The 12712-nt window shown below is 41.9% G+C and overlaps 1 protein-coding gene across 2 annotated transcripts; it reads left to right on the forward strand.

The window, feature by feature from the left end:
* The first annotated feature begins 1069 nt into the window (after positions 1–1069).
* On the forward strand, positions 1070–11590 carry ldlra (low density lipoprotein receptor a). Of its 2 annotated transcripts, XM_086288412.1 has the most exons (19): positions 1070–1320; positions 3725–3850; positions 3955–4077; positions 4161–4541; positions 4645–4767; positions 4847–4969; positions 5084–5203; positions 5408–5533; positions 6411–6582; positions 6666–6893; positions 6978–7096; positions 7211–7350; positions 7481–7622; positions 7864–8007; positions 8151–8245; positions 8282–8531; positions 8634–8714; positions 8803–8960; positions 9103–11590. In XM_086288412.1, the coding sequence occupies exons 1-19, from the start codon at positions 1263–1265 to the stop codon at positions 9157–9159; spliced, it is 2766 nt and encodes a 921-aa protein (XP_086144538.1). In that variant the 5' UTR covers positions 1070–1262; the 3' UTR covers positions 9160–11590. The 2 variants fall into 2 exon arrangements, with proteins under 2 accessions (XP_086144538.1, XP_086144537.1); XM_086288411.1 differs by having other exon boundaries at positions 8151–8531.
* The last annotated feature ends 1122 nt before the right edge of the window (positions 11591–12712 follow it).

Below are 12712 nucleotides of genomic sequence, written 5' to 3' on the forward strand. Positions count from 1 at the left end.
TTGTACACTTCCACATGTAGTGACTGTGACGCAGACTGTCTAGTTTTTCGTTTTCAGAATTCCTCTTGTGGATCTTTTAGCTGTGACTACACATGCTGGTGTTCTTTGTGTGTCTCTCTGACTTTTCTTTTTTTTTTTTTTTGTACAGATTTATTAGACAATATAAATGTTAAAATGATGAAAATACTTTTTTTCCCCATTAGATTTATTGACACCCATTATTACCACTATTATAGAAACATCTGATATTTTGTGTAGCTGAAATTTTAAATTTTGGTTGTCAGATTTACATTTTTATAATGAAAAATTATTTGTGAGGGGGGGGGGGAATCAACTTTGAGGAAAATATTTTAGAAATAAACTGAATATTTTAAGAAAAGATAAGGATTGATTTTGATTTTCAGGATTTGACAGCTGGAATTAAATGTGAATCCAACTTTCAGACAGTCACACACATAATTATCCATCCTGTCCTGGCATTAAACCAGTGGTTAGACAGCTGCTCTGAGTTATTTACCTTTTTCATTTGGCAGTAAAATTAACAATATCCTCCTGACAACAGGTGAAAAAAATAATTTTCCCATTGAACTGTTTGATTTCCTGCCTCTTTGGAGGCCACACTAATACATGAGAAATCAATGGGAAGGCCAGGGTGTCCTCTGTTTAGTACATCAGGACTTAGTAGGCTATCTGAAATAGGTCAAAAGACGTTACACTAAAAACACATGTCCATTACAGAGGATATTAATGAATATGCTGGTTCTCCGGAGGATATGACTCTATTCTGTAATAAATAAATAAATAAATAAATAAATAAATTTCTCTCTCACAGAGAGGAGCTTTAAACACTCCCCGCTGCCATCATGATTGCCAAATTTGCCTTCAAGGAAAGAAACCGGTGTGCGTAAACACTGAAAGGGTTAACTCATAGTAGAAACCCATCTGCACGGAGCTCCGCCTCACAATTGTTGAGGTTGTGCGCCTCAGAAATCACACCACTCCAGGCCCCGCCCCCTCCCCACTCCCCCGGATCCCACCCACAGGCTCCTGGACCACATTGAAAGGGGCTCTGATGTTGTCACAAGCTATAGTCTGCGGAGCTCCATCATCAAGAACTTCCAGCAGGAGCATCTCTGTAACAAACAGACCGCAACTACTGTTCCAAGTGCCCCAGCATTCCCACTATCCCCAGTGTTACTGACAGGCTGGAAACTCATCAGTGTAGGCTTTCAGTGGAGCATCTTCCAGAGCAGCTGCCAAGCATGAGATTGCTGTGTTGCGCCTCCCTGCTGTTTCTCATCAACTTCGTCTTTCAGACAAGTAAGTTCTGAGATTTGCATCCAAACTTTGTGAATTTATGCAGTCCGGACTACTTTTACAGAGTGTGTGCGTGTGCGCTGTGGTGCTCCAGCTTGATGCCGTTCAGTGAAGATATGTGGATCAAATCTTACCGCTTGCGCTTTCTTTAAATGTAAAGACTTGAGGAGGGTGGGGTGATGGTTGAAGGGGCTTCTGTTTTATCACTTAAAAATCAAAATTTTAAATCGTTCATATATCATCATTGTTCATATTTTCCGTCATTAGTGTCTGTGCAGCCTTTAATTTTAAATATAATTGTTCTCCTTGACTTTCCTTGCCGGTGTGTTTTTGAATGAAGCTGCATTTTTTGTGCCTTCATTTACTGGCGCTCAGCGCAGCAGCTTCTGCAGCCAATCAGGTTTGAAGTGTGTGTGTGTGTGTGTGTGTGTGTGTGTGTGTGTGTGTGTGTGTGTGTGATTGTTTAAAAAAAAAAGTGTCAGGTGGGGTTTCTGAAGAGCCGGTTTTGAAAGTCGCTGTCATTCATAGTGATTCAGAAGGAGCGCCTTTTGCGCAAAACCCCAAACGTGCAAACACCCCGGGCTGTTCTGATTCAGATTTGGATGAATTACAGGTGCACATAAACTCCCTACAATATCCTCCCTGTTTGCAGGAGGGTGGAATGCCAGATACCGTGAAACTGACTGGATTCTCTCCAGATCATCCCAAACCACAGTCATCTTCAGGCTGAATTTCTCACAGCTTTGAAAGCCACACAGTCACACCTGTTCCCAACATACTAGTTCGAGAAAGTAGTGTGACAGGAACATGTCGGAACTGGTTGTCGCCCTTCCGCATTTCCTCAACAGTCACAAAGAAGCCTTGTGCTTAAAAGTTTCAAATTTCGACAGACGACCTGCATTACCTGCATTTCTGTCTCTGTGATGCAGAGACGTTAGATCTTATTCATTTTTAAAGGTGTGTTAATATAAGTTTAAGTCTGAGCACTAAGGGGCATCTTATTTAACATCAGGGTCAGTGACTGACATACATCGGATGTCAGAGACTGGCAACCTCCCCCCTCCCAAAAAACAAAAAACAGGCATATGGGCACATATTGTTGATTTGCCCTCAATCAATAACCCAGTCATTCAGTCCACTTTGTCTTTCAAGGTCTGAACTTTAAGCCCATTAAGTAAATAACCAGCGGGTCTGACCAACATTTCACTGGATTCAGGGAATGAGAGCTGATGCAGAAATAGCAAAAGTCCACTGAGCAGCCTTAACATTCAGAGAGAAGAACAGTTTTATTACCTGCAAGGAAATCCTCAGAAGCCTGTCAGTATGAAATAAATCATTATCTTTATAGCGATGGCAGTATTGCCATTGCCATAAATATTGTGTCATAAAAATGAATAGCTAATCTCTCCCTGGTGTAGATGTTTGCAAATCTGGAGTCATAAAAATACTACAACAAGAATAAACTCAAGGAAAGCCGTCACCTTATTTGATGACCGCGTAAACACCAGCTGTTTGACCTCTCCGAAGAGTCCATTATGATTTACTATGCATGAGATGTGTATGTAAGCATACATAATTTATGATTAGCTTTCATTGAGCTGCTCTTATGGGGGACACACATATGAAAATGTACATTTTGGAATCCGTAGTGAGACGCAGACTGTTGGTTTCTTATATAAATCTGGTTATTTCAAAGTTTCAGAGGCTAGAAGTAGGAAAGGCCTAAACTACCAGCTCTTGTGAATTTCTGTTAACATTCATATGCACTCTGATTGGTTCTTCTAGCTCAGAAGCTTTAGTGCTTCCATTAAAGATGAGGTTTTGGAAGAAGAGTTTGTGCCTTCAGTTCTTTTTCTACCAGGAACCATAAATGCCTGAAGCTTCCAACTGCGATTATGAACTGACTACATCAGCATATCCCTGATAAAGGCACCCTGCCCTACTCACATACATGCTGTAACTAGATTAGCCATTTATCTTTTCTCTAAATAACACTGACGCACTAGTGAGCTGACACCAAATCTCTCGGGATTACCTGATATTTCTACTCCAACAACAGAAATACTTTTAGCCACGCTGTTGATGTGGCTCTGCGTTAGTCTGTCACTGGGTTCGTCCACCTGTATAACCTTCAACTGCTATTGGATTTTCTTTCTACTTATTGTGTTTGAATGATATTACATTTTACACACCTATCCTCAGCATGAGGTCTAGCCTAAACTGTATTTGGTGTTGCTGCTAATTACCTAACATGCTAATTTTGCTAATGGTTGTGTGATGGATCGTGTGGCGTGGAGTGTGGAGTTTAGAGCTCCCAGTAAAAAATGGTGTGTGAGGTGTAGCAGCTTCATAAACAATTGCTAAAACAATTTTTTTGAACTTTTTTTTTTATGTCCGTCTTTCACAGATGCACTGATAACATGTGGAACCAACCAGTTCCAGTGTGGGAATGGGAGATGTATCACACTGAGGTGGGTGTGCGATGGCTCTGATGACTGCGGAGATGGCACAGATGAACTTCCTGGTACCTGTGGTGAGTACTCCGTGACCTGATCTGTGAATGGACTTTCTTTGGTGCTTCCACAATCCCGCAATCCAAGACCTCAGTTAAGATTTTCTTTGTTGTGCCACTTCCAGCGGTCAAAACATGCAAACCAACAGAGTTCAGCTGTGCAGGGCGTCTTAACCAGTGCATCCCGAGCACGTGGCACTGCGATGGTAAAGCGGACTGTGAGAATGGAGCTGATGAGGTGAATTGTGGTAAGTCCGAGTTCAGAGCCCCATGCATTACCCAGCTTCCTACGTTCGCTAATGTTGCTTCCTTGTTCTGATCGACCTGTCAGCGGCCAAGCAGTGCACGGGGTCCGAGTTCCGCTGCAAGAGCGGCCAGTGCGTGTCGTCCTCCTTTGTGTGTGATGACGACCTGGACTGCGAGGACGGCAGCGACGAGGAATCCTGCCCGCCCGTCACCTGCAGTTCCGCTTCCTTCCAGTGCAACAACACAGTTTGCCTTCCACACCTGTGGGCCTGCGACGGGGACCGCGACTGCACCGACGGCTCGGATGAGTGGCCCGAAACCTGCGGGACAAAGACTCCTGACCTCGTGAGCATTCATCACTGCTCCTCGATGGAGTGGCTTTGTGGCAGTGGAGAGTGCATCCATGTTAGCTGGAAGTGTGATGGACAGGCTGACTGCCTTGATCAATCAGATGAAGCTAACTGCTGTAATTATGAATTTTTTTTTTTAAAAACTATCTCTTTGTCCCTTTTTATGAATTCATTAGCGCTGCTATTTCTTACAATCTCTTGTCCTTTTCATCCCCCTAGCTCATGCCACCTGTTCTCCTGACGAGTTTGAATGCAGCGATGGTACTTGCATCCATGGGAGCCTGCAGTGCAACCATCAATATGACTGCAGGGACATGAGCGATGAGATTGGCTGTGTGAATGGTATGAGTCCCACCTTTTGGACAGCCGTGTGAATCTCTAATCTATTTTTGCTGAACTCGTCTTTTATGTCCATACACAGCGACCCACTGTGAGGGCCCAACCCTGTTTAAATGCCGCAGCGGAGAGTGCATTAGTATGGAGAAGGTGTGCGATAGGAAACGTGACTGCAGGGATTGGTCAGATGAACCTCTTAGGGAATGTGGTGAGTACCCCTCATAAATAACGGTCTGATTATTTCTGCTTTTTTGTGCTTTTAATAAGATTTACTATACTTTATGAATTCCAATGAAAAAGATCCTTCGTCTTCTTCCTTCAGACTCCAATGAGTGCCTGTACAACAACGGCGGGTGCTCTCATATTTGCAAAGACCTGAAGATCGGTTATGAGTGCTTATGTCCCCCTGGATACAGCCTAGTTGACACAAGGCGCTGTGAAGGTAGGCCACACTATTACAGTAAAAAATGTGAACTTCAACCAGATTAACAAACGGTGCTAATAATCTATTTACTTTTGACCCTTTTACTGGCTGCGCTTTTAGATAAAGAAGGATCTCGTAATTCCATGTGTACACAGTGACTCGACATGCTCGGACTCCTGGTTCATTGAATTTTAAAGACATTTCTCTTTTCATTCGACTCAGATATCGACGAGTGTGCCAACCCAGACACCTGCAGTCAAATCTGCATCAATCAGATGGGCAGCTACAAATGTGAGTGTGAGGAGGGTTACCAAGTTGACCAAGCAACTAAACACTGCAAGGCCATTGGTAAGTATTCGAGCTCTCTGTGTTCTGCCCATGCTGTTCTCTTGTGTTGTTGTGTAATCATTAAATGTTTAAACTTGATGACTAAACCGTTTCGCTGTTACACTTCGGGGGGGTGGGGGTTAAGGATCATTAAAGTCCTTTTTAAGCATAAAATTAGATTTATTTATATAAAGATAATTATGCATTTGGTATTTGTTTTGTTGAATGTCCATAGATATAAATAAGATTGTGTTAGAATAGAAATAAAATTAGATTTTTGGCACTTTTTCTATAAGAAAACATAGAGTTTATATTTCACACAGTGTCACAAGTAGAAGGTGCAGACTGTATATAAAAGATGTAAAAAGATACCATGACATCACTAACTGGTCTGTGGATTAGCACGAAGCCTTTAATTTATGCTCATTAGCAGCCTTTTTTTTTCTTTTTTTGAGCCAGAAGTAATCAAATTCAGTTTATCAGTTAAAGCTAGCAAGCTTATTAGCTCTCTTGCTCTCTTTCGCATGAATGCTGTTTAAGTGGCAAAATTGTATTAATTATATTCCTAGAACGCCACCACTTATCTTCCAAAGCTAGGATACATATTGTATTCGTATTAGTGCTGTCAGCATTAATCTCGTTAAAATGACGTTAACGCTATAACCGCGTTAACGCGGCAGTTCTCTGTTAGCACGGTTAGCTCGTTAGCGCTGTCCAGCCCCACGCACAGGGTGATCCGCGCTAACTCGCTAACAGAGATTTGCCGCGTTAATGTAGTTATGGCGTTAATGTCATTTTAACGAGATTAACGCTGACAGCACTAATTAGTATCATTTAATTTCACTTTTACTTAAATAGGAAACTGCAAAATAAAATATACCTCATTCTGTCCTTGTAGGAACAATAGCCTACCTTTTCTTCACTAACCATCATGAGGTCAGAAAGATGACTCTGGACAAAAGTGAATACACGAGAGTAATCCCTCGCCTAAAGAACGTCGTGGCGCTCGACATGAACATAGCCACCAAAGAGATCTACTGGTCAGACATATCCCAGAAGAAAATCTACAGGTGAGCAGGAATGAAACCGGAGCGAAAATATTCTTTTTGTTCATGATACTCTTATTTGACACTTGTTTTTACTTTCTACCCAGAACTCCAATGAACTCGGCTGAAGACTCCACTCAACACCACATCGTGATCGGTAATGACATCGATGCTCCTGAGGGAATTGCCTTGGACTGGGTCCATGGTAACCTCTATTGGACCGACAGCGTTCGTGGCACGGTCTCAGTTGTAACTGCTGACGGTAGCCGACGTAAAACCCTCTTCCACCAGGACTTATCGAAACCCCGCGCTATTGTGGTAGACCCCCAAAGCAAGTAAGCTAATAGCACTGGTAATAGCAGTGATGCCTATATTGTTTGTTACGCGTACGTAACAGAACTATTTTTTTCACATTCCAGTTTTGTTTACTGGACCGACTGGGGGAATCCAGCTAAGATTGAGAAGGCAGGTCTTAATGGAGGAGACCGCACCGCACTGGTCACTGACAACATCGTGTGGCCTAATGGCATCACACTCGGTAAACTCAAGCACTCATGTCTCTTCAGTTTCAAGTTTTTGATTATTTATTCATGTAAACGTTAACACCAGTGTTCACTCTAGTCTAACTTTCCCCAACCCACTTCCTCCCCAGACTTGCTAAACCAGCGGCTATACTGGGTGGACTCTAAGCTGCACACCCTCTCCAGTATCGATGTTCAGGGCGGTGGTCGACGCACCCTCATCATTGATGAACACAAACTCGCTCACCCACTGGGGCTTGCTGTATTTGAGGTACCAATTTACCAGCTGATAAACCCAGAGACGCATGACCAGTACATCTCATAAACAACTCGCTGCACATGTAAACTGTAGTGTTTATCATATCTCAAATATTCAATCTTAACTGTTTCTGTGTTTGCAGGAAAAAGTGTTCTGGACAGATGTGAGTAACAGTGCCATCCTCAGCGCCAACAGACTGACTGGTGAGGACATTGTGCCGCTGGTGGAGCACCTATCGTCACCAGAAGACATTATTCTGTTCCATAACCTCAAACAACCTGCTGGTAAGAGAGTTACAGTACTAAAAGACTTATTTTTTAAAGATAAGATGAAGTTAAGTCGGGGCTTGCTTTTTCTATATTGATATTAGAAATATTGTCAGCTAAACAGTGAGATTTGCATCTATTAATTGGGTGCTTAGCCCAGCTCATTCACTTTTGTTTAGCATACAGACATGAGAGTGGAAGCTATCATCCAAAGCGTACATTCCAAAGATTCCACTGTTCTTTTTTTTTCCCATTGCAGGAAGAGACTGGTGTCAGGTGTTCAATGGTGGTTGTGAATTCCTGTGCCTGGCAGCTCCTCAAATAGGAAGACATCCCCCCAAATATACCTGTGTCTGTCCAGATAACATGACGCTAGCCAGGGATATGAGGACATGTGTACCAGGTATGCTAGCAATAGTAATACGAATCACGATAAAATAGTTGCTACAATGTTATATGTGCATAATATATAATAATATAAGTACAATATTTAAGTCGATCAAGCAGCCTTTACCTGACTCCCTGCCTCCTGTTTCTTTTTACCAGCTGTGCCAACACCTGAAGCTACTGGGCTGCCTCAAGTTCCAGCCACAAGTCCTCCTTATCTGCTACCAGTATCACCCAGCACCACACCGAGAACAATACTCAGGACTACACCCAGGACCACACCGAGGACCATACTCAGGACTACACCCAGGACCACACCGAGGACCATACTCAGGACTACACCCAGGACCATAGTGAAGCCTAAGTTTCACACAACTACTACAGTGCCGGGCTTAACTCCCAGCACTGTCGCCAGACCAGTGCTACGGCTTACCAGTCCTCCATTCAGGTCCACCACACCACAACAAAGGATGCCTTTACCGCAGCCAGGAAATCCTAAAGTCTCCCAGACCACCACTCAAGCTCCAGTCACCTCTCCAAGTGAGTTGCCAAAGTGCCAAGAGAGTTGTTTTGCAGATTTCAGATAACAGGTTCAGCTCTATGTATCACTAACTTAAAATATTGTGCTTACCTTTGCATTAGCTATCCGACCTGAATTTGCTGAAGTGCTAACCGAGACTGTGTCTACCACCCCAATAGCACTTTACGTTATACTACCTCTTGGTAAGCTCTTTAAGCTTTTGCTCATTCACTGAAAACCCAGTACTGACATCATGTGTAACTAGCCTCGGCATCCGTTTCCATCAAATAGCGATCATCGCTCTGGTGGCTGTTGGTGGCGTTCTGCTCTGGAGGAACTACAGGCTGAAGAACACCAACACAATTCACTTTGACAACCCCGTTTATCAAAAAACCACTGAGGAGCAGGTGCACATTTGGAGGAGGCTTGATGGTTACTCATACCCAAAAGTAAGTCTAAAAGGTGGTAATTCTACAATATAAATATTAATATTAATCTAAATGTAAAAAAATGCTGTTAAACCTTGTTTTGTTGCAGTATCCATTTTGCATCTTTATTTCTAACTTTATTTTTTCTTTGCATTCCTCACAGAGACAAGTTGTGAGTTTGCATGAAGAGGCAGACAATCCAGTCTTTGCAGAGAACTGAAAAATGATGAGCAGAGTGGAAGGAGGTGCCTTAATGATAAGCTACCTTCTTCATCGTTTAGCATTGTTACCTCACGCAGCACAAAGATATGGTGATCAAAGCCTGTATGTGACAACCTTAAACCACTATATCCTCAAAGATACATAGACGTTCTACTGTGAAAATACCAGTTAATTTTTTTTTCTTATCAAGGCGTACATTTTTTTCTTCATTACTCACCAAAACATACCCGATCATCAGATTGAGAAGTCCTTGATGTTGATCATTTTTAGTTGTTATTATAACTGCTTTGCTGGCAGTGTAACTGTGTCATCTTTCAAGCCACTTGCCTGCTTTTGATAATATTACATCTTGCACTACTTATCATTTAAAATGGTAAATGGCCTGTATTTATATAGCGCTTTACTAGTCCCTAAGGACCCCAAAGCGCTTTACATATCCAGTCATCCACCCATTCACACACACATTCACACACTGGTGATGGCAAGCTACATTGTAGCCACAGCCACCCTGGGGCGCACTGACAGAGGCGAGGCTGCCGGACACTGGCGCCACCGGGCCCTCTGACCACCACCAGTAGGGAACGGGTGAAGTGTCTTGCCCAAGGACACAACGACCGAGACTATCCAAGCCGGGGCTCGAACCGGCAACCTTCCGATTACAAGGCGAACTCTCTTGAGCCACGATCGCCCCGATAAACAACAGTTTCAGGAAATAGTCTATTTTCTGTAACCAAATGTTTAGCTTTCGCCTCCTGAGTTGCTAACTTTGTTTACCATAATGATTGGAATCAGGCGAAAGCAGCTAGCCTAGCTTTGTCAAACAGGAAAATCATCTCTAGAGCTTTTTTCTTAAGTTCGTATAAAAACAACACTGAAAAGTGACGTGTCAGCACCTTACAGGTGTTATGTAGTAAAATTAGCAAGGTGATTGCTACTTCTGTGCAAAACCAGGGAATGGTTTGCTATCTTATGCTAAGCTAATCTAAACTGCAGATAGTAACAGATTATAGTTTTTCCTTTAGAGTTGAGTATGCAGCAGGTGAATGTAAATGCTAAACATGCCTCATTCACCCATTCATACGAGCACTGCTTCTATGCAGAAGCGCTATCTAACATTCATACATGCATCAGAGAGCAACTTGGTCTTGCTCAAGGATATTTAGGATGCAGGCGGAGCAGCCAATAATGGAACTACCAACTTTACAATTTCTAGATGACCTGCTCTACCTCTTGACACATGTAATATTATGGGGGCAACACTGGGAGTTACATGCGCCATTGTGACCCTAGAGTGACCTCAATATGTCAGACTGATAAGTCATCATACGTCATACAATCTGCCTTAGTGTTGTGCAGAAATATAGTCCAAAACAACCTAATGGTACCGCTTCCATTTACCTAGAAAAGAATCTCAGGACACTACGAGTTTGTGCCTCAGTGTGCCTTTTCAGCTGTCCAATGTCTGTGCTAGAGAGGCATCTTTAATTTTTTTTTTTGCATGTAGATCCCTCATGGGGTGTAGTACATTCCTGAAAGGCTGAAAAGCATTGATTCAGACACATGTGACCAAAAGCGGAGTGTATAGTGCTCTGTACCAAGTCACATGTGTATTTAAGTGCTCCCTCAGGACCGGCTGCCTTATACCAGCATCGCTGACAAAAGAATGCCACGTGTCCAGACAGATTTCCTTTGTGGTTTATTGTCATATATTTGTATTGTTGAGTTTCTTTTTTTTCTACAGATTTTGTTCACATGTTTATGTTGGTGCTACTGAGTGGATTTGTATATATGCATATTTACAGCATGTGAGATGGTGTTAGGCAGTGTTACAGTGCTTAACAACTTTAAAAGAGCACGATTGAATGGAAGGTTTTAATGCTACAGCTGCTCTAAATTATCAGTATTTGTAATTGGAAAAATCCTTTTTGCATATAAAAACATAAATTCAATGTGTTATTTGCCTGATAAATAACAATATTAATGTTTAGATTGACAGATTTCTAAAATATTTGTGGGAGCTGGGTTGTTTTATCACAGGTGATCTAATAAATGTGTTAAGCACTGTACCTGCAAGTGTGGTTATGCTAAAGACTATAATATCGTGTGGGTTAATGTCTGTTATCTGGATTTCAAGCTGAAAAATAGTCATGGGTGGAAATAAAGCCATACACTGAGTGACGGTGCGAACTAAGGCTGTAAATACAATGTTCATAAAAATGTACATATTTGCTCCTAACCCTTGTTGTTAATATTGTTTCATCCTTTAAACATTTACTGTACAGAAATAAATGCTTATATTTATTATGAAATCAGTTATCTCTGTATTAACAAAATTACAGATGTTGTTGAACTGCCGCAGCTGGAATGCTGTGGAGGGATATTAAGAGAGCTGTGTATAAATAAATCCCTGCAAACCTGAATGAACTGAAGCAACGTTGCAAAGAAGCAAATTTCTTCATAACAATGTGAGACACAACAAATGACTACTACAAGTTAATGCTGTTAAAAGTCGATCTAGAAGCTACTGAATCATGGAGTCTACATAACTGTTGACACATTTTGGGTGAATGAAATACTGACACAGTGCAGGACGGCACGCGTTGATATTCACCTGAGGTTGTATTTTCCTAATCTTAAGAAATGGTAGGAGACATTTTTATTTTGCTCCATAGGTAAAATCTGAGAATTAAAAGAGAATGTGTTTTCTTTTTTACCACGACTGTGTGCTTCACATTCTCAGTGTTGTCATCGTGGTCGTATTGTTTTTATAAGCGAATCCGGCTGAAAACATGGGTATTTTTTTTTTTTTTTTTTGCTGTGCTGAGGCTGCTATATAGGTCAGTTGAAAACAAGACCCATTTCGTAGAAAGTCCGCGTCAAAGCCAAAAGCGACACCCCACTATTCTCCCAAATTCTCCAACACGCCCACAAGTAGGAAAAAAACAACTTCACAATCTTTTGTTTATTTGTGTCAAATTAAATCGGTAGATAATAACACCGGTATAAGAGCTATAAAGTATTTTGTAAGAGAAACTTTATGATGTTAAATGATTAAGAAATACTTAATCTGTGTAACGTTCGCATCGTTAAACTTAGTAGGCTACTATAGTGAATTGAAGTGATTTAATTAATTAGCGAGCTTATCTGTATTTGTAGAAGAGTGAGCAGATGTAGGGAGGTATGCTTCTAAGTATTCTAAATCAGCTGTGGGACTAAGTCACAACAACAGTGACCGGGTACAGCTCTGTCCACGAGCGGTCAAATCCATCAGCAGACATGTGCAAGGTTCAAGGCTGAGTAGCAGCGAAGTGCAGAGCTGATAACAGGAGCCAGAAGATGCTAAAGACACGTGGGTAAACACAGAGCCACACAGGGATGCGAAAACAAGCAGACTGTCAGATGTTCCTCAGAGGAAGTGCCGTAGTGTGCGTTATTATGAACATATTGCATCATTATTTCATCCAGTGTGGGCCAATTTCCTGAGCTGACATCGGGCACACATCGTCCCAGACTCCGTGCTGTTGGGAAAGAATACGGTTTGTTCTGTTTTC

This window comes from Aulonocara sp. 'chitande type north' Nkhata Bay, linkage group LG4 (genome assembly GCF_057382095.1).
Source record: "Aulonocara sp. 'chitande type north' Nkhata Bay isolate Kocher_YH1m ecotype deep benthic linkage group LG4, A_spYH_male_GT1.1, whole genome shotgun sequence".
Lineage (NCBI taxonomy): Eukaryota > Metazoa > Chordata > Actinopteri > Cichliformes > Cichlidae > Aulonocara > Aulonocara sp. 'chitande type north' Nkhata Bay.